This window comes from Bufo gargarizans, chromosome 4 (genome assembly GCF_014858855.1).
Source record: "Bufo gargarizans isolate SCDJY-AF-19 chromosome 4, ASM1485885v1, whole genome shotgun sequence".
NCBI classification, from domain to species: Eukaryota; Metazoa; Chordata; class Amphibia; order Anura; family Bufonidae; genus Bufo; species Bufo gargarizans.
The window spans coordinates 409,524,162-409,546,481 of record NC_058083.1 but is presented as its reverse complement, the minus strand read 5'-3'; the positions used below and the strand labels follow the sequence as shown (position 1 = coordinate 409,546,481).

Here is a 22,320-nt window from a genome sequence, read left to right as displayed (position 1 = left end):
TAAATATTAGTTAAAGAAAAACATGGCACATATACGCCATCAGTACGGTTTATCCTATAACTGGTTTTATTAGTTCTACTACTACTAGTATTACTACCACTACTGCTACAAATTGTGATGAATACAGAAAATGAAATAATATATGTCATACATAATATAATGATACAAGTGAAGAAAAATTTTCTCCATGGCTGTATGCTAGCATGGAGGAGTTAATGCCAGCATGAAAAATTAAGATCACTTTGTCAAAATGACCTGGTGCCATCTGGAAGGTTTACACATCATGCGCACTAAACTAAATTATTATTACAGAGTGTCTCAGAAAGCATTATACATTACTAAATCAATCACTTGGTCACTTTGTACTAGTAATCACCCCCCCCCCCCCAAGTTCATATATTATAGACCATATAAATAAGACATTTGAATAAACACAAAAAAAAACTATTACTTCATAGCCCTGTTTACGAGCACATCCAACGTCTTTGATTTTCTCATATTAAACATCAATCGTAATAAGTCATTTCATCACGGCAAGAAAGAAAACAGAAATGTCATCAGTTGGTTTGTATGTAATTATAGGTCTTTGTATATTATAAGATCACTTGTTCAAAGAATAGAATATTTCATAATCTAATGGTTTTGAAAAATAAAATCAAAGATAGGAAGAATTCTTTGAAAATGACAAATTCCTAGAAATAAAATGGAAGTAACATCAGGTAAATCTGTCTTCAATTATTTGTCCGCTCTTCCTGCAATTGAAATGATTATGCCAATTAAACTGGCACTACAGTTCTCATTTGTAAATGACTTTAAAGGAGGATCATAATTAGTGAGAGCCCCGCTGTATACGGACAGTTAGCCTCAGTTAGGACTAATTTCCCCTTCTATTAAAAGTCACTTCTGATGTAAACTCATTACATGGCACATATTGTGAATTTATTGTATTATGTACTTTCTTTAGGTATTTGTCAGATATACATTATAGATAACATAGATGACTGTGTCATTGTATTCACTTATATGTAGTCGTCTTCTTCTCTTACTGTTATTACCTCTCCCACAAAATAGAGAACTGTAATGTTTTATGCATCAGCACCAAATCATTTACCTTAACTACACCTACCTGTATGAGCATACCATTAAGTGCTCACTTTCTAAGCGGCTCATATTCTAACCTGCATAAAAGCGTTGAAATTGTTAGAGACTATAAAAATATAATTTAGTTTTTTTTTGTTGTTGTTGTTGAGACTATATAAAAGGAGTAAACTCTTCTAAAACCCTTTCATAAACTTTTAAAACAACTTCTCACATAATATCAGGTCAATAGAACAATAAATAATAATTCATCATTTTGTAGATCATTTTAGAAAGGATTATTAAAGCATGCAGAAACTAAAAAGACATTCATTTATCTGTGTGACCATATTCTTTATACACAAAATCTATAAAAATTTACAGAAGAGACAGGGGGGTGTAGGTCCACTTCATTGAAATGTGGTTGTATGAAATGGAAGGTTTTAGTAAAGAATTACATAGAAAAAACTGTAGACAAAACAGATATTTTTTTTAAACTCACCTATAGTATGTTGTTGGTGCTGCTTCTCTTACACCGAAGGAGCTCTGTTCAGTTTCCAGATAGTATGGTACCTGCTGACCATGGTGGTGGATAAATGGTGAGATTTGTGGGGCTGTTTGCAGGAAAACTACTGGACTTGGTGGCACATTGTTCAAGGAATGAAGACCAGCCAGGCTGCTTGATCCAAATGTTTCAGAACTGGCTGCATAGCTTAAGCTGGCAGAACTGTAAACCGGTGCAGTAGCAGCAGTAAAGTCATAAGAAGTGCCCTCTGGGTAGTTAAAAATCCCTGTCCTATTGCTCTCCACATACATCTCACCGAGGGGTCTCTCAAGTGGTAACTTCAGTGGTGGTCTGCTTATTGTCTCCAATTCTGAAGCTTGAATCTGATGCAACAAAGTTATTCCAGGGGTTTTGCTGTGGAGGGGCATGGTGAGAACTATTAGCTGCGAGAACGTGGCATGGCTGTTGACCGTCTATTTGCCAGGTTTCAGACAGCACATGGACAGGCACCTGAGAACAGAACACAACCTGATGTTAGTCTGATCAGAAATCATGCTGTAGCTCAGCACGGCACAGGTATTCAGCTAGCTCTGAAAGGAGGAGGCACAAATCAGAGCATAACACACCACACAAAAAAATCTGTCCTCCCTCTTCCTAACTGTTCCTTTCTCTTTCTAACCTACAGTCATTCTTGTTGACGTTAATCCACACAATGTTGTTGGCAGAGTACCAAGCCGCTGTATTTAATTGACATTGGTATGCCACATTTATATGTCACAACTGGATTATTTTAGCTTTGATTTTTATTGTTGTGTTCTGTTTTAATATTAGCTTTCCATTTAGTTTAATACTTCACCCCTCCTCCACATCAATAGTGATAGAATCATTATTTCTGCACTTGCAGAAAACTTTCTTTCTGAACATGACTTATCTTGTTTAATGTAGTGTGTGAAGGAAAACACTGAGCGTTACTTGTCTGACCCTGACTATGATTTGGTTGCAGCAGAGATGAAACAGTGGAATATAGCATGCATGCTATCTTTTCATACACTGGCCTTGAAAATGTTTTCATCTGAATGCTTGGTCCCATCAGCGTCCATAAACTAATTCTTTAGGAGATTATTCAGAACTACACATGGCAGCTCTGCCGAGACTTTTTTTTTAACAGACATAACTGTATCCTATATTTGTTTGTAGCAACTTGTTGCATACAGCTTATAAATTACCATGAACTTGGCATGCCCTTTGGAGTAGAGAATTTTTAGATCAACGGCACAGAATGTTGTGAAGCTGACCAGAACAATGAAAGGCTAGCACTGACATAACCCTTATCTATTGCTCAGACATATCAATAACTGGTGCTCACAAAAACAACACTGACTGAAAATCATGTCCAATTTTAATATACGTAAACACGTATAATATTAGCCTTATAGTACTACTACAATTAGCAGTCATTATTGTGTTCAAATAAAAGTACCATAGATATATATATATATATATATATATATATATATATATATATATATATACATACACACAGTTAGGTCAAAATATATTTAGACACTGACACAAATTTAGTTTTTTTTTTTTTTTTACCTGTTTACTAAAACATAGTAACATAGTATATAACATAAGGCTGAAAAAAGACATTTGTCCATCCAGTCCGGCCTGTTATAATGCAAGTTGATCCAGAGGAAGGCAAACAAAAAAAACAACTGTGAGGTACAAGCCAATTTTTCCCACTTAAGGGGGGAAAAATTCCTTCCCGACTCCAATCAGGCAATCAGGAAAACTCCCTGGATCAACGACCCCTCTCTAGTAGCTATAACCTGTAATATTATTACACTCCAGAAATACATCCAGGCCCCTCTTGAATTCCTTTATTGTACTCACCATCACCATTTCCTCAGGCAGAGAGTTCCATAGTCTCACTGCTCTTACTGTAAAGAATACTTTTCTATGTTTGTGAACAAACCTTCTTTCCTCCAGATGCAGAGGATGTCTCCTCGTCACAGTCACAGTCCTGGGGATAAATAGATGATGGGAGAGATCTCTGTACTGCCCCCTGATATATTTATACATAGTAATTAGATCTCCCCTCAGTCGTCTTTTTTTCTAAAGTGAATAACCCTAATGTTGATAATCTCTTAGGGTACTGTAGTTGCCCCATTCCAGGTATTACTTTAGTTGCCTTCCTCTGTACCCTCTCCAGCTATGCTATGTCTGCCTTGTTCACAGGAGCCCAGAACTGTACACAGTACTCCATGTGTGGTCTGAATATTGATTTGTAAAGTGGTAGGACTATGTTGTCATAGTTATATAATGGACACAGACATAAAGTCCATACTTTTAGCTTTCATTTAAGGGTATCCACATTAAAATTGGATGAAGGGTTTAGGAGTTTCAGCTCCTTTACGTGTCATCCTGTTTTTAATAGGGACCAAAAGTAATTGGACAATTGACTCAAATGCTGTTTCGTTGCCAGATGTGGGCAATTCCTTCATTATTTCATTCTAAATTAAGCACATTAAAAGCCTACGGTTGATTTGAGGTGTGGTGCTTGCATTTTGAATATTTTGCTGAGAAGTAAACATGCGGTCAAAGGAGCTCTCCATGCAGGTGAAACAAGCCATCCTTTATCTGCGTAAACAGAAAAAAAACATCTGAGAAATTGCTACACTATTAGCAGTGGCAAAATCTACAGTTTGGTACATCCTGAGAAAGAAAGAAAGCACTGGTGACCTCAAAAATGCAAAAAGACCTGGACGCCCATGGAAGACAACAGTGGTGGATTACCATGGTGAAGAGAAACCCCTTCACAACAGCCAACCAAGTGAACAACACTCTCCAGGATATAGGCATATCAATATCCAAATCTACCATAAAGAGAGGACTTCATGTAAGTAAATACAGAGGCTTCACTGCACGGTGCAAGCCACTCATAAGCCTCAAGAATAAGAAAGCTAGATTGGGCTTCGCTAAAAAAAATCTTAAAAAAACCAGCACACTTCTGGAAGACAGATGAAACCAAGATCAACCTCTACCAGAATGATGGAAAGAAAAAAGTATGGCGAAGGCATGGTACAGCTCATGATCCAAAGCATACCACATCATCTGTAAAACACAGCGGAGGCAGTGTGATGGCTTGGGCATGCATGGCTGCCAGTGGCAGTGGGTCCCTAGTGTTTATTGATGTGACACAGGACAGAAGCAGCCGGATGAATTGTAGGGTTTTCAGACACATACTGTGTGCTCAAATCCAGCCAAATGCAGCCAAACTGATTGGTCTGCGTTTCATAATACAGATGGACAATAATCCAAAACAAAGCCAAAGCAACCCAGGAGTTTATTAGAGCAAAGAAGTGGAATATTCTTGAATGGCCAAGTCAGTTACCTGAACCCAATAGAGCATGCATTTCACTTGTTAAAGACTAAAGTTCAGACAGAAAGGCTCTCAAACAAACAACCGCTGCAGTTAAGGCCTGGCAGAGCATTATAAAGGAGGAAACACAGCATCTGGTAAAGACCATGAGTTCAAGACTTCAGGCAGTCATTGCCAACAAAGGGTTTTCACCCAAGTATTAGAAATTAACATTTTATTTACAATTATTTAATTTGTCCAATTACTTTTGAGCCCCTGAAATGAAGGGATTGAGTTTAAAAAATGCTTTAGTTCCTCACATTTTTATGCAATAATTTTGTTCAAGCCACTGAATTAAGGCTGAAAGTCTGAACTTCAACTGCATCTGAATTGTTTTGTTAAAAATCCATTGTGGTAATGTACAGAAATTTTTTTTGAAAAATGTTGGCTCTGTCCAAATATATATGGACCTGTGTGTGTGTGTGTGTATATATATATATATATATATATATATATTAGTGTTGATCGAGCACCGTAGTGCTCGGGTGCTCAGGCCGAACACATCGAGTATAATGGAAGTCAATGGGAGAACTCGAGCATTAAACCAGGTACCCCCTGCTCTGAAGAAGGGAGGGTGCCTGGTCCATAGGAAAATGTCAGAAATTTATGGAAACACCACCAAAATGGTTCTGTAACAGCATGGGGAGGATGTCTGGATGCATCTTGGACTTGCAGGTCGCTGCTGGGAACGATGTTGTCAGAATATTACGCCACTTTTACAGACTGACAATAATACGCACAAAACCGAATAAAAAAATTAATTTTAGAGGAAAAATTCATAGGAAACATTCTTTCCTGTATATCTACTTGTATATAAAGAGCAAGTGCTGCCAAAAATTGCAAGGAAGAGGCACTCCGATACAACCTGTATATGACATAAAGGAGGGCCTCATTCACATTGTGATACAATTGTTTATGTAGTGGGACTCCTACACTCATAAAGCCTATGCACTAAGTGAAAGAGCTGCCAAAAATTACAAGGAACCGGAACTCCAATACACCCTTTATTACACATAAAGGAGGGCATCATACACACCCTTGAAAAATTATGATTGACGGCCAGCTGGTGACCCTCAAAAACATTTGGATGAAGGGCCTGCTGATCTGACCATCTAAAACAATATGGGTGAGAGCCTCCAGCCACTTTGGTGACTCTGGGGCCGATTGCTAGTGTTGAGCGCGAATATTCGAAAAGCGAATTTTTTTCGCGAATATCGCAACTTCGCGATTTCGCGAATATTTCGAATATAGTGCTATATATTCGTAAAAACGAATATTCGTTTTTTTTTTGTTTTTTTTTCTCACAAAATTACAGTACACATATAATTGATTGTTTCCCAAAGGTCCAAAAGCTTAGATCTTACTCACATTGCCTAGAAAGTGATTGAGGCGCGAATCTTCGTAAGGCGATTTTATTAGCGCAAATGCGAATATCGGCACTTGTCCCAGAACAGAGGCAAAGGGCTTTGCATTCATACATTAGTGAACTGAGTTGCGAATCTTCGTAAGGCGATTTTATTAGCGCACATGCGAATATCTACACTTGTCCCCAGAACAGAGGCAAAGGCCTGTGCATGTGCATTCATATAGTATAGCACCATATTCGCGAATACTTCGAACTTCGTAAAATTCGATTTACGAATATTCGTATTTTTTATTTTAGTTTCCACCTTACAGATTACATTGATTTGTACTCTGTCAACTACTGTCATCACCCCCCACTGTTTCTCGATTGATTCCCAAAAGTCCAAAAGCTCAGATCTTACTCACATTGCCTAGAAAGTGATTGAGGCGCGAATCTTTGTAAGGCGATTTTATTAGCGCACAGGCGAATATCAGCACTTGTCCCAGAACAGAGGCAAAGGGCTTTGCATTCTTACATTAGTGATTGAATTGAGTTGCGAATCTTCGTAAGGCGATTTCATTAGCGCACATGCGAATTTTGCATCTCATAATATGTATTATGCGATGCGAAAATTCGAATTATCGCATATGCGAAATAATAACGAATTCGAATGTTCGCGAATATTTTACGAATATTCTTTCGAATATTCGCGAAATTTCGCGAATTCGAATATGGGACATGCCGCTCAACACTACCGATCGCATGTCCCTGTGATTGGGACAATCCATTCGGATGTCTGGCCTATCAACTTTTGATGTTGTTTTCAGTCCAAACAATTGTAACTACGGGTAATGGGGAATCATTGTTTGATTCAGGAGAGGGAGCCTGAGAAACGGCTATGGCTCCCATTTCAAAGCAAGGCAGCATGCACGCAAATTACCTATTAGGTATAATTAGGTGAGGGCCTGCAGGTGAGCTGACCCTGTAAAAGATTTTAGGTGAGGGACTGCTGGTGAGCTGACCCTGTAAAAAATTATATACAAGCGCCTGCTGGTGAGCTGACCCTGTAAAACATTATGTGCAAGGACCTGCAGATGAGCTGACCCTCTAAAAAAATGTAATGCGAGGGCCTTCAGGTGAACTGACCCTGTAAAATATTTGAGGTGCAGGCCTGCAGGTAAGCTGACCCTGTAAAAGATTTGAGTTGCGGGCCTGCTGGTAAGCTGACCTTGTAAAAGATTTGAGGTGCGGGCCTGCTGGTGAGCTGACCCTGTAAAAGATTTGATGTACGGGCCTGTTTGTAACAGGGTTCCGAAGGTGCACTTGGTCCCCCATTAGCCGCAGACCTGCTGCTTAGCTTCGGGAGCGAGGATCTGTGTTTGACCTCGTTCCCAGGGCGGTTTTACTAGCTGGGTGGCTAGTAAAACCACCCTGACCTGTTTGATGTTCTAACCGACCACCCAAGAGTGACTTACCGACGTGGAAAGAGTATCAAGGATCGCTTGGTCCATAGCCACTTTACACCTCCTGTAAAGGCGGGTACTTGGCTGGACCGTAAACCCATTGGAGTGTTTAAATGTGGTTCTTGTAAGGCATGTGACTTTATCTCAACTTCTAAGGTCATCACCTGTTCTGTTACGAAACAGGTGTTTAAGATCAGGGACTTTGTTAACTGCAGAAGTAAAGGTGCAATCTATATCTCTCAGTGCCCCTGTCCGATGGACTATATAGGGAAAACAGTGAGAGAGGTCAGGAGAAGGATATGTGAACACGTTAATGACGTAGTCAAAAAGAATGTCACACCTGTTGCATTACATGTCAATGAGCTCCATGGGGGAGATCCGAGTTGTTTGAAGTTTTCCATTTTGGAGCTTGTCTCACCATCTCCCCGGGGGGTGGGGAGGGTGACTGGGATAGGAAGGTCCTGCAAAAGGAGTGTGAATGGATACATCAGTTCCGATCCCAGTCCCCCCTGGGCAATAATGAGAGAATTACATTTGCCTGCTTTTTGTAATCCACATGATCAGAGCCTGGATTACTTCTAGACTTGTTTCTACACTGGGTAGTCTCTTGTCATGTAATGCCTGGCCTGGTCTGGTGAATTCTGAGTGCCTTAAACTTGGCCAGATGCGGGGGAAGCATCTGAATTTGATTAATATCAGGGTCAGCGAACTCGACTGTTCGTCTGTTAGAGTATGACAACCTCTATATCTTCTGAGGTTGTCTGATGATTTTTCGGTGAAGGTCTCTCATTCACCACATTTGTTGAATTTATCCTTTTTTTATCTGTCCACCATGTGTTTCTAGCCCAGTCCTGATCCATGTGTATTTTTGTTCATTTTTTGTTCATATCTATGTACAAAACAACATGAGATGTGTGTGGTTTATCTAATTGATATAGATTTATTCTGCCCTGACCGGGGTAATAGTGATCAGACTTGGCCGATTAGTTATCATAGTTTTGCGCAGTACGGTTGAGAATTGGCATATCTACCTGGCCGGCGACCATTCAATTATGTTCTGTGGAACGCATTGGGTGATTTTGTGTATCTATCTTCACCCTTCCCCATGCGTTCCACTGACCGGTATATGTAGATAACACGTGATCGGAAGGTATCACGCGAGCGTGCTGTCCTGCGCTCCACCAGCCGGAAGTGATCTCTTCGGCGTCCGTAAACTCATAGCGGCACTTCTGAATGTGGGAGTGTATATAAGAGGGCACCTTTTCTATTTTGAATGTAAGCTGATGGAGGAGGCATGGGGACCACCAGATCCTGATACAGACAACTGTAAGTTGGGGCATTTATACCCCATCTGTTTGTTAGATCATAGTGGATTGATTGTTGCAGTATGGACTGATGGATTCTATGAGATGCAAATTTGGACCTGTGACGTTTCATGTTATCTTATGCAGACTGTGAGTTTCTTTCTATATCTATGCAAATTGTTGGAGGTGTTTCTGAGATACCATTTCCTCCTTCTGTGTATTTTTTGTTTACAGATATCTGTGGTTAACTTCACATAGGTCCTGTGATGGGCATAACTGCCGACTGGTGCTGGCTTTTGGTCATACTGCTATGCTTTGCCTATAGTGAATGATTGTTCCTCCTGCCATCGACTATCGGTGCCCTATCGCATATCTTTTGGCATCTTTTTTGTAGTTGCGGATACCATGCTATCTATTTTGGTATCCATCACCCAAATCCTATTGACCCCCCCCCTGATGAAACCGTGAATGGGAGAAATGTGTCAGGGTTTGTTTGTACTATTTAAATCAAGAGGTGGATTACACATTCACTCTCAGGTCCCCGACAATACTGTGACTGAAAGTGTGAATGTGACCCATCAATAGGCCCTTTTTCACAGGGTTGGGTGTATTATGTCTGTTTTCTACATTAATTTTTTGTAAGCACCCTCATTAGGGTATCACGGCTATTTACACCCTCTTTTTGTACCCCTCAGGGTCTTGTGAGGGTACCAACAGCCCAGGTTTGAAGACAGGGAGTCCCCACCATTAGGGGCCGTCCCTGGGCTGAGGAATAGAATAGATTCCCCACTTCCCCTTTTTTTCGGGGTGCTTACTATGGGTCTATATATATTAGACCTGCACTGATAACTGTCTCTATTTGGGATACCAATTCCCAGTTTTTTAAGTAATTGGAATAAAGGATATTAGTTTTAAGGGTTATTGTTGTGCTGGAATATAGTTTTTTGATTATTAACCCAGGTAGATGTCAGTATCTGCTAACTAGCTGGACTTGCATATATGCGAGGGCATTATATGTTACGAATAAGCATGCTTGATATGATGGAAGAGGAGGATGAGAAAAGGAAGATTCAACCATATACTCTTGATTGTGGTGGAAGGGGGGCATGGAAATACAGTGTATTCAGTACATTATAAACAACACATTTAAAGTGCCTTTATGTTCAGTCGGTTTCCTCTGGTGGAGTCGAGAAGTCATGGTCAATCCAGGCCTTGTTAATTTTTATAAGAATCAACCTGTCAGCATGTTCTGTTGACAGGTGGATATGCTTATCTGTTATAATGCCACCAGCAGCACTAAACACCTGCTCAGACAAAACGCTGGCGGCAGGGCAGGCCAGCAACTCCAAAGCGTAGAGCGCCAGTTCGTGCAACTTGTCCAGCTTGGACACCCAGTAGTTGTAAGGCACTGAGGGATGATTGAGGACGCTGACACGGTCTGCTATGTACTCCTTTACCATCTTCCAAAAATGTTCTCTCCTTGAGACAGTAGGCCACGCATCAGGGTGAGAGTGCTGGTGGGGTGTCATGAAACTGCCCCAGGCTTTGGAGAGTGTTGCCCTGCCTCTGTTGGAACTGCTGTGTATTCCCCTTGTCTCCCCTCCTCGGTTGGCCAAGGAACTACGTACTCTGCCGCCAGCATTGTCAGATGGAAATTTTTGGAGGAAGTTTTCAACAAGGATCTTCTGGTATTGCACCGTTTTGCTCATTCTCTCCACCAGAGGAATGAAAGATGAGAAGTTCTCTTTGTGGCGGAGGTCGAGAAGGGTGAACAACCAGTAAACCGTGTTGTCTAAAATGCGTATAAAGCGCGGGACGCTGAAAAGACAGCCTAACATGAAGTCAGCCATCTGTGCCAGAGTACCAACAGGCAAGACTTTGCTGTCATCATCAGGAGGATCAATCTCAATCTCCTCATCCTTTTTCTCCTCTTCTGCCCACCCACACTGAACCGATGGAATTAAACTTTCATCGGTACTACCCTCTGTAGCAGAGGCAACCGTCTCCTGCTTCTCCTCCTCTTCATCGTCAAATTTGCGCTGAGAAGACGAACTGAGGGTGGTCTGACTATCACCCATTGTAATGTCTTCCCCCATTTTCACCCCTTCCACATGCAAAGTGTTGTCCTTAATTGTGAGCAGCAAGCATTTGAGTAGACACAGAAGTGGGATGGTTACGCTGAAAATAGCGTCATTGCTGCTCACCATGTGTGTTGATTTCTCAAAGTTTCCTAAATCCTCAAAGAGGTCAGACATCCATGCCCACTCCTAGCTTGTGATTAGCGAAAGCTGACTGGAAAGGCGACGACCATGTTGCAGCTGGTATTCCACTACTGCCCTCTGCTGCTCACAAAGCCTGGCCAACATGTGTAACGTGGAGTTCCAGTGCATGCTCACGTTGCACAACAGCCGGTGAACTGGCAATTTCAAGGGCTGCTGCAGCGTTGACAGACCGGCTGATGCTGTTGGTGACTTGCGGAAATGTGCACACATGGGGTGCACCTTCACCAGTAGCTCAGGCAAATTGGGGTAGGTTTTGAGAAACCGCTGAACCACAAGGTTGAAGACGTGGGCAAGCATGGGATGTGTCTAAGCTTGCCGAGCTCCAAAGCCGCCACCAACTTACGGCCACTATCAGACACAACCATGCCTGGTTCTAGGTTGAGTGGTGAGAGCCACAGCTCTGCGGCATTGTGCTGTTTGTCCCTTAAGCATATCAGCTTCCCCACTGCAGTGCTACACTGCTTCCAGCTACCGACTGATGACTGACTGATGGTGCTGCACGTGGATAATTCAGAGGTGGAAGTGGAGGAGAAGGCGGAGGAGGAGAAGTGGGGGTTGGAGCCACTAAAGTAGGTGCTGCTGGAAACCCTGATTGATGTAGGGCTCACAATCCTTGGCGTTGGTAGCACCTGTGCCATCCCAGGGTACGACTCGCTCACAGCCTCCACAACATTCACCCAGTGTGCCATCAGGGAAATGTAGCATCTCTGTCACGGAAGGTGCACAGAAAACTAGAAGACACAAAATGAAGATCCGACTGACTAGATCCAAAACTAAGGAGGAACCAAAGGGTAAGCCCTGCAACAGACCTGGCTCTCTCCCTAACTGCTCAGCCTATGCAAAAATCTCAATGGTAGATGATTGCATATCCTCGTTCCTCAACTGTATAACACCTGAACACCCTATAATAGTGAGAGGACACGACCACCGGCTCCCTACACTTGATTCGGAGGGAGTCGGGGTCACCTGGGATCCAGCAAACAGGAAAACACAAATGAATGAACAAAACTTATCTGTAGAAGATTCAGTAGTAGCATCCAGCATGCACACACACTCCAGGAAGTTGTATAAACTGCAAAGTGATGCAGTATGGGAAGGGATTTAAAGGGATGCAATCAGTGCAACTACATGACAGCTGAGAGAGGCTAACGAGATTAGAAAACGAAAGCAAAACAAAAGGAACCTCAGGCAGGAGGTTCTGAAGAACGTCTGTCAGAGCTTCTCAAATGTCTGGCGGTGACAGTACCCCTCCTTCTACGAGTGGACTCCGGACACTCAGAGCCCACCTTCTCAGGATGGGACCTATGGAAAGCCCTGATGAGACGAGTGGCCTTAATGTCCGTCACTGGGACCCACATCCTCTCCTCAGGACCATAACCCTCCCAATGAACGAGGTACTGGAGAGAACCGCGGACAACACGAGAATCCACAATCCTAGAGACCTGAAATTCAAGATTACCATCAACCACAATCGGAGGAGGAGGCAAAGACGAGGGTACAATGGGTTGGACATAAGGTTTTAATAAGGACTTATGAAAAACATTATGGATCTTCCAAGTCTGAGGAAGATCAAGACGGTAGGCAACAGGATTGATGACGGACAAGATTTTGTAAGGCCCAATAAACTTAGGACCCAACTTCCAGGAGGGAACCTTCAATTTGATATTCTTAGTAGACAACCACACCAGATCACCAACATTCAGGTCCGGACCAGGCACATGTCTCTTATCCGCCACACGCCTATATCTCTTACTCATGCTCTTTAGATTATCCTGAATCTTTTGCCAAATAGATGACAAACACGAAGAGAATCTGTCCTCATCAGGTAAACCAGAAGACCCCTCTCCAGAGAATGTCCCAAACTGCGGATGAAACCCATATGCACCAAAAAATGGTGACTTATCAGAGGACTCCTGATGACGGTTATTTAAAGCAAACTCAGCAAGGGACAAAAAAGAACACCAATCCTCCTGATTCTCCGCCACAAAACAGCGCAGATATGTCTCCAGATTCTGATTGACGCGCTCTGTCTGGCCATTCGACTGCGGGTGGAAAGCAGAAGAGAATGACAACCGAACCCCCAAGCGAGAACAGAAAGCCTTCCAGAATCTGGGCAAGCCAGGAAAAGGAATGAAATGCACCATTTTGCTTAAACGGTCCACCACCACCAGAATCACAGTCTTCCCCGAGGAACAAGGCAGGTCCGTAATGAAGTCCATGGACAGATGTGTCCAAGGATGGGGAGGAATGGGTAACGGAAGGAGAGGACCTGATGGCCGTGAATGAGGGACTTTGGCACGAGATCAGGTCTCGCAGGCTGCCACAAAACCCTCAACCGACTTACGAAGCGCTGGCCACCAGAATCTCCGAGCAATGAGATCCACTGTGGCTCTTGCCCCCGGGTGCCCAGCAAGGACAGTATCGTGGTGCTCCTTAAAAATCTTGTGTCTTAAAGCGAGAGGCACAAACAACCTCCCAGGAGGACAAAGATCAGGAGCCTCTGACTGGGCTACCTGAACCTCTGCCTCCAATTCAGGATAAAGAGCAGAGACCACCACACCTTCAGCCAAAATGGGACCCGGGTCTTCAAAATTCCCACCTCCCGGAAAACAACGTGACAGGGCGTCCGCCTTCACATTCTTAACCCCAGGGCGGAACGTGACAACAAAATTAAACCTTGAAAAGAACAAAGACCATCTGGCCTGTCTCGGGTTCAGACGCTTGGCTGACTCCAAGTAGGCCAGATTCTTATGGTCAGTAAACATGGCAATAGGGTGTCTGGCTCCCTCTAGCCAATGGCGCCATTCCTCAAAAGCTAACTTGATGGCCAACAACTCCCTATCTCCCACATCGTAATTTCTCTCTGCGGAGGAGAGTTTCTTCGAGAAAAAGGCACACGGTCGCCATTTGGCAGGAGAGGGACCCTGAGACAAGACCGCACCCACACCCACCTCAGAAGCATCAACCTCAAATATGAAGGGTAGAGAAATATCAGGTTGTACCAAGATGGGAGCGGAAGCAAAACTCTCCTTGATATTAGAAAAGGCCTTACGCACCTCTACCGACCAGGAGGAAAAATCGACTCCCTTTCTAGTCATATCAGTGAGTGGTTTAACAACAGAGGAATAATTCAAAATAAACTTCCTGTAATAATTGGCAAAACCCAAAAAACGCATCAGCTCCCACTCAAGCACAGCGCAGACCTTCTCAGGGTCCATGCGAAAACCAGAAGTGGAGAGAAGAAACCCCAGAAATTGCATTTCTGGAACCGCAAACACACATTTTTCCAGTTTAGCATACAATTTATTCTCCCGCAGGATGAGCAAGACCTGACGTAAGTGTTCCTTATGAGTTTTGAAATCAGGAGAAAAAATCAAAATGTCATCTAGATACACTAATACAAATTTCCCCATTAAATGATAAAAAAAATGCTGTTCACAAAATGCTGAAAGACGGCTGGAGCATTCATCAAACCCAAAGGCATAACCAAATTCTCAAAATGGCCCTCAGGGGTATTGAAGGCCGTCTTCCATTCGTCTCCTTCTCTGACCCTGACCAGGTTGTATGCCCCTCTTAGATCCAACTTGGAAAAAACTTTAGCCCCAGCAATCTGGTTAAACAGGTCCGGGATCAGAGGAAGCGGATAAGGGTCACGAATTGCGATACTGTTCAGCTCCCTGAAATCCAGACATGGTCTTAAAGAACCATCTTTTTTCTTAACAAAGAAAAAACCAGCAGCAACAGGTGACTTCGAGGGTCGTATGTGTCCCTTTCTCAGACTCTCAGAGATATAGGCACGAATAGCGACCCTTTCAGGTTGGGAGAGATTGTATAAACGAGATTTAGGCAGCTTGGCGCCTGGGGTGAGATTAATAGGGCAATCGTACTCCCTGTGAGGGGGCAAGTCCTGAACACCACTCTCAGAAAACACATCCAAAAATTCAGATAGAAAAGATGGTACAGTCTTAGTAGAAACCTCAGAAACAGATGTCGTGAGGCAATTCTCTCTGCAAAAGTCACTCCAACCATTTATTTGCCTTGCTTGCCAATCAATGGTGGGGTTATGTTTAGTGAGCCAGTATAGCCCCAACACTAGAGGAGTAGGCAACCCGCTTAGGACGAAACATGACACATCCTCAACATGAGTATCACTCACAATCAAACGGATATTGTAAACTATGCCCTTTAACGATTTCTGAGAAAGTGGAACGGAATCAATAGCAAAAACAGGTATATCCTTTCCCAAAGTGCATACCTGGAAACCATGAGTTGTAGCAAATTGATTATCAATGAGATTGACAGCTGCTCCACTTGCTCTCTAGCGCCACCCTGGCAGGTAGGACAAAACGGGAACTGCAAGCAAACGGAAAACCTTCAATTTCCGCATCAACCTTGCCAATAGTAACAGATGGAACGTTTTTAGAGGATTTTTTCTTTTTGTTTCTATATTGCTCTCAAAAAACTGCCTGAATCTCCTAGAGGGACAAACATTTGCCAAATGATTTATACCTCCACAACAGAAACAAACCTTCCTATGAGATCTGAATCTTCTATTGTCAGAGGCAAGCAAACCAGCTGCATGGGCTCCTGCTCAGAAGGGATTGAGAGCGACTGAGACCCCTGTGCACTGAATGAGACCGCCGCACTGCCCTTGGACTGAGTATGACAGAAAGGAGTGATCTCTCCTCTCTCTCTAAGACGCCTGTCAATACGAACGGCCCCAAACATGGCAGTGTCCAAGAAGGTAGGTCTCTCATGAAAAGGCAAATGCATCTTTCAATCCCTCTGTAAGACCATGGCAAAATTGACTTGGAGTGCAGCATCATTCCAACCAGTATCAGCTGCCCATCTCCGAAATTCTGAACAGTATATCTCTGCGGACTGTTTACCCTGGCATTAAAGACGTAGTCTAGACTCAGCCAGAGCAATACGATCCGGATCATCATATATCTGACCCAGGGCAAAAAAAATTCATCCACTGAACAGAGGGGCCGTGCCCCCACCGGCAGCGAAAAGGCCCAGGACTGAGTGTTATCCCTGAGCAGCGAGATGATGATCCCCACCCTCCGCTCCTCATCACCAGAGGAATGGGGAAGTAGGCGAAAATGGAGTTTGCAACCCTGTCTAAAACGAACAAAATTCTCACTACTCCCGAAGACCGTATCCGGAAGCGAGATTTTAGGCTCAGAACAAATTCCATGAACGCAAGCAGAAACGGTCACCTCAAACTGAGAGACAGTTTTCCGGAGATCTGCTACCTCCAGTGAAAGACCCTGCATGCGGTCAATCAAGGTTGAAACCGGATTCATGCTTAAGACGGTTTTGGCAGTTTATAATGTCACGGAAGGTGTACAGAAAACTAGAAGACACAAAATGAAGATCCGACTGACTGGATCCAAAACTAAGGAACCAAAGGGTAAGCCCTGCAACAGACCTGGCTCTCTCCCTAACTGCTCAGCCTATGCAAAAATCTCAATGGTAGATGATTGCATATCCTCGTTCCTCGACTGTATAACACCTGAACACCCTATAATAGTGAGGGGACACGACCACTGGCTCCCTACACTTGATACGGAGGGAGTCAGGGTCACCTGGGATCCAGCAAACAGGAAAACACAAATGATTGAACAAAACTTATCTGTGGAAGACTCAGTAGTAGCATCCAGCATGCACACACACTCCAGGAAGTTGTATAAACCGCAAAGTGATGCAGTATGGGAAGGGATTTAAAGGGATGCAATCAGTGCAACTACATGACAGCTGAGAGAGGCTAACGAGATGAGAAAACGAAAGCAAAACAAAAGAAACCTCAAGGAGGAGGTTCTGAAGAACGTCTGACAGAGCTTCTCAGATGTCTGGTGGTGACAATCCCTGGCCGAATGCACTTGTCCATGTGTCCATGGTTAAGTGGACCTTCCCAGTAACTGCGTTGGTCAGGGCATGTGTAATGTTACAGGACACATGTTGATGTAAGGTGGGCACAGCACACCTTGAAAAATAGTGGCAGCTGGGGACTGCATAACGAGGGACGGCCGCCGACATCAGGCTGCAGAAGGCCTCAGTGTCCACTAGCCTAAATGCCAACATTTACAGGGCCAAGCTGGAAAGCTGCACGTTTAGTGCTATGGCCTGTGGGTGGGTAGCTGGGTATTTTTGCTTGCGTTCAAAGGCCTGGGGTAAGGACATTTGGACGATTCGCTGGGACACGAAAGTGGATGTGGTCACTGATGGCGCTTCCGAAGGTCCAGGTGCAGGACAGGAGGCATGTGGGCCTGCGCCTTCGACAGGGGATTGGCCAGTACGTAACATAGGGGAAGAGGAGGCAGTGGTATGACCCGCAGACACAGATTGTGGACCCAGGTGTTCATCCCACATAATACGGTGCTTGGATGCCATGTGGTAGATCATGGTGGTGGTGAGGTTGCTAGTGTTCACGCCCCGGCTCATTTTCGTATGGGGCAGGTTGCAAACTACTATTCTTTTGTCGTTCACAATTTCTTCAAAAAAGTGCCAGACTACGGAACATCTACCCCTTGGCAAGGGAGATTTCCGCAAGGGGGTACTTCGTGGAACAGTTGCAGGCCTGTTTGGTGTGGCCCGCCTTCTCCCTTTTGCCACCCCACTGCCTCTTCCAGCCTGTTGCAGTGCTGCAGATCCCCCCCCTCCCTGTACTGCTGTCCTCGCTCGGCTTGCCACCTTCCCAGGTTGGGTCAGTGACTTCATCATCCACCACCTCCTCCTCCTCCACGTCCGCACTCTGATCATCCTCCTGATTTGTTGACCTAACCACAACCTCAGTGATTGCCAACTGTTTCTTATCCTCTTCATCAACCTCTTGAGACAGTAATTGTGGTTGACTTATTGGCAACTGTGTCTCATCATCATTCACCTCATTAAACTCTAATTTCCGTTACCACCATCATGTTCTTGTGACCATGGATACTCAAGAGGTTGGAAATCAGGGCACAAGATCTCATGTCCCTCCTCAAGCGTGCTTGGCCAGAGGGACAAATCAAGTAATGGCACTGAAAAGAGCTCCTCGGAATATCCGATTGTGGGATCACTTGTTTAGCCACACTTTAAATGGTGGGAGGAAGGAGGATCAGGGTGAGGATTGTGTGGACCAGACTCCTGGCTACCGAGACTGGACTTGGTGGAAGACAGGGTGGTGCTTAACCGACTGGAAGCATTATCTGCTGCAATCCAACCGACCACCTGCTCGCAACTGGGCTGACTTCAAGAGTGGTGTTCTGCTCTGCCCTGCAAACTGGGACATGAAGCTAGGTATCTTGGATCATTGTTTTTCTTGTGCTGGCACCAGACACAGTTTCTCCGCGCCCAGGGCCACGGCCTCTGCGTGCACCATCAACATCACGGCCACTGTCCTGTCCTCTACTGCTCGCCTTCTTCATTTTAAATATGATATATTCTTGAAAGTATGTCACATGTACAGTAGCGTCGGATTTGGAAGTGCAAAAAAATTTACAACAGTATTTGTGATGAGGAAACATTATACAGGAGAGATACCACAGGTAATGTCACAGTTCACAGTGTCTACAAAAAAACTGCACTGGATGTCACTGATATTTTAGGGATATGCACACTTTAGACAGGAGATGTGGCACGGATAATTTAACTGTCCGCAGAGGACACCATCTACGGGAAAAACTGCACTGGATGTCACTGATATTTTAGGGATGTGCACACTTTAGACAAGAGATGTGGCGAGGATAATTTAACTGTCCGCAGCGGAGACCGTCTATGGAAAATGAGTACTGGATGTCACTGATATTTTAGGGAAGTGCACACTTTAAACAAGAGATGTGACGCAGATAATTTAACTATCCACAGCGGCTTATTACACGGTATTTAGCGCAGGATGCGCTACACAAATATATTGCTGCTGTCACACACAATAGTCCTTACAAGGACTTTTGGGTCTCTGAAACGTTTTTGTAAACTTATAATATTCGATTACACTGCCTACACTCTGTCCCTTCCTATCCTCAGCTCTCCCTGACTCAGAATGAGCCGAACACACGTCATCAGGTGCTATATAGCACCTGATGACGTATTAGGGCCAGCCAATCACTGTAATGCCAGTAGCCAACATGGCTACTGGCATTACAGTGAGGGCAGTACTTACCTGCACGTTTATTGGCTGCTTAACAGCCGTGAAACGTGCAGGGAGGAGACTTATTCATTGCGCTCGAGCACATGCCGTACTCGGCCAAGTACCGCCATGTGCCGAGCAAGTATATATATATATATATATATATATATATATATACATACAGTACAGACCAAAAGTTTGGACACACCTTCTCATTCCATATATATATATATATATATATATATATATTATATAGGAAAAGGGTGGCGTGGCAGCCTGGTCTGGTCTAGATCGTGACTAGCCAAAGGACTGGGGTTTACACAGGAGGAGGGTGTTGCGAACTGCACGGGAGGGGGGGAGCAATACAAAAATTTGTTGTGGGGCCCAGTCACTTCTAGCTACGCCCCTGACTAAAACAAATAATACTCCAGTATGTAAGGTTAACTTGAGTTCGTCTGAAATGGACTCTTAGGAATTCTTGTCTGATGCTGACAATACCCAAACACCTGCAATGGGTGGCTCATACAACCACAAATTGAAAAAGAGGAATAATGTGAACCACCAAAAACGCAGGCAGGGCGGGAGAAAAAATAAATCATCCTCAAACCAGGAATTTACGCAGCAGGAGATAACCAACATTAACCGACATGTTGATATGCCGGGATCATGTACATCTATGGGTCTGGACGTGCTAAATTTATCAAAAATCAATTTAACTGGGGATCAAGTGGATGTTCTTTCTTTGGGGTTTTCTTTTGTGCCTTCTACTAACTATAACTTGTTTGATATGGTCAAGTGTATAAACAAATTTATTCGTGATATTACTGTAAAAAAAAACTTTTTTTTACTGATGATAATAATGATATACCTGATACCTGATATTACCGTACCTGTCAATAAATTTGTTAATTTTACTTTTCCTGAACAAAAGGCAGTATTACACTTGCACAGTTTATGTTTCCATAATCAGCCGCTGTTTATTAATCGATCATCTACCTTCAAATTATCAAATCCATACTTTTATCCAATTGAATCTAGAACAGATTAAATGGAGAGGTTCCAGGATTTGGTAATTCGGGACCTGAAGGCCTTAGCGGATGTGGTACGATCAAACCTCCCTATCCCCAAATTAGAAAACAAACAACGGGTTGTACTTCAACAACTTAAAGAAATATCCAGTATTACTATTAGAATGGCGGATAAGGGGGGGGGAACAGTGGTTGTGATGTATTCTGAACATTACAAATCCTGTGTCAATATAATGTTAAATGACACTACCACATATCGAAGGAATGATTATAACCCAACGGCTGAAATTCAGCAAAAGGTTCATCACTTTGGTGTAGCTCTAGGAGTAATTTCTGAAAAACAGGCAGTATTTATTAATGTAGAATACCCTACCGTACCAATACTTCATGAACTGCCCAAGGTACACAAATGTGTCCAAAATCCACCTATGAGACCGATTGTCTCGGGAATAGGGGCAGTGTATGAAAGGTTGAGTAGACTCTCTGCTCCAGTCATTAGTGAGGGGATTACCTGGCATACAAAAGAGCAAGGAATATCAGGGACAAAGTGGTGCACTCTAAAGTTCCGGAGAAAAATCAGTTAAGACAAACTTTTTTAAAAACGAAATGTACAGGATGTTTCCCCTGTTTGGGGTGCGTGAATTGTAGACTCATGCATAAGGGGTCTGCATTCACGCATCCCGAAACGGGAGAGATATTCAACATTAAACATTATCTCACATGTGATTCATCGTGGGTAATTTATATGCTATGGTGCCCTTGCGAAAAGCTTTATGTGGGTGAAACCACATGTGATTTGAAAACGAGGTTGAATAACCACAAACAATCTATCAGAAATAAAAGAAAAGATCTACCGGTGTCAAAACATTTTGTGGAGAAGAATCATAAAGAAAGTGATTTGAGATTTATGATCTTGGATCATGTTAAACCATTAGAAAGAGGAGGGGATAGGCTAACTGTTTTAAAGAAAAATGAGCTCAGATGGATCTTCTGTTTAGACACTTTGAAACCGAAAGGACTAAATGTGGAATTTAGGGTAACAGGGGGGATGGTGGGTTAATGCCCCGTCTCTGTTGTCCATTCTTCTTGTATGTCCAGAATGCTGTATTGGGTGAACCCTGTGGAAAATTATGCTGTTTAACTACACTATAATATGATTGATTATGTTACTTGATTAACTGTATAGCAGCATTGTTATCTTATCTCGCTGGGATGGTAATTAGGGCTGTAGAAAGCAATGGTGATAAGTAGGATGTTATAGAGAGGTATTGCCCAAAAGATTGCCCTGCTGTAAAATGGCGGTAATGATAAGTGAAGTGACGCTGGCTGATGCGTTGGCGAACGCGCGGGCACGTGATGCACGGGTCGTGAGTGACGCAGCACGCCAGACGCCATGGCGCTTTAACTCCGCCTGTTGGTGGCGCATATAGTTTGTGTGCGGCCGAACAGCTGGTGGGTGATTGGCACATGCGCAGTGGCGAGGACGAGACGCGCAGAGGCACCGCGTACCTACATGAGTCAAGACGCCAGCCATCTATTCCGCTTATTGTATATACCGCCAGCAAGGTATAGAAATTAGGAATTTTAATGCACTGTGCACTTTACTATTGGCACCTTAAACATACACTATGATTATATAGTATGGTTATAACACTATGGCATATGTAGAATTGGCTTGTTAGTCCGTTCACATAGATACAAGTCACAAATGAGTGAATTGTTATATGTCCACAAAAGGGGAGTGCACTATCTTTGTATTGGTTGATGAATTGATTGGTA

At 43.4% G+C, this 22,320-nt stretch overlaps 1 protein-coding gene across 2 annotated transcripts in view; it reads right to left on the bottom strand.

The window, feature by feature from the left end:
• ESR1 (estrogen receptor 1) overlaps positions 1–22,320 on the bottom strand; it is a 704,728-nt gene that overhangs the window by 375,159 nt on the left and 307,249 nt on the right. For both annotated transcript variants that reach the window (XM_044291598.1, XM_044291597.1), the window contains exon 2: positions 1,580–2,092. In XM_044291598.1, coding sequence (XP_044147533.1) covers positions 1,580–2,010 — 431 coding nt within the window. In that variant the 5' untranslated portion in view covers positions 2,011–2,092. The remainder of the gene's footprint in view (positions 1–1,579; positions 2,093–22,320) is intronic.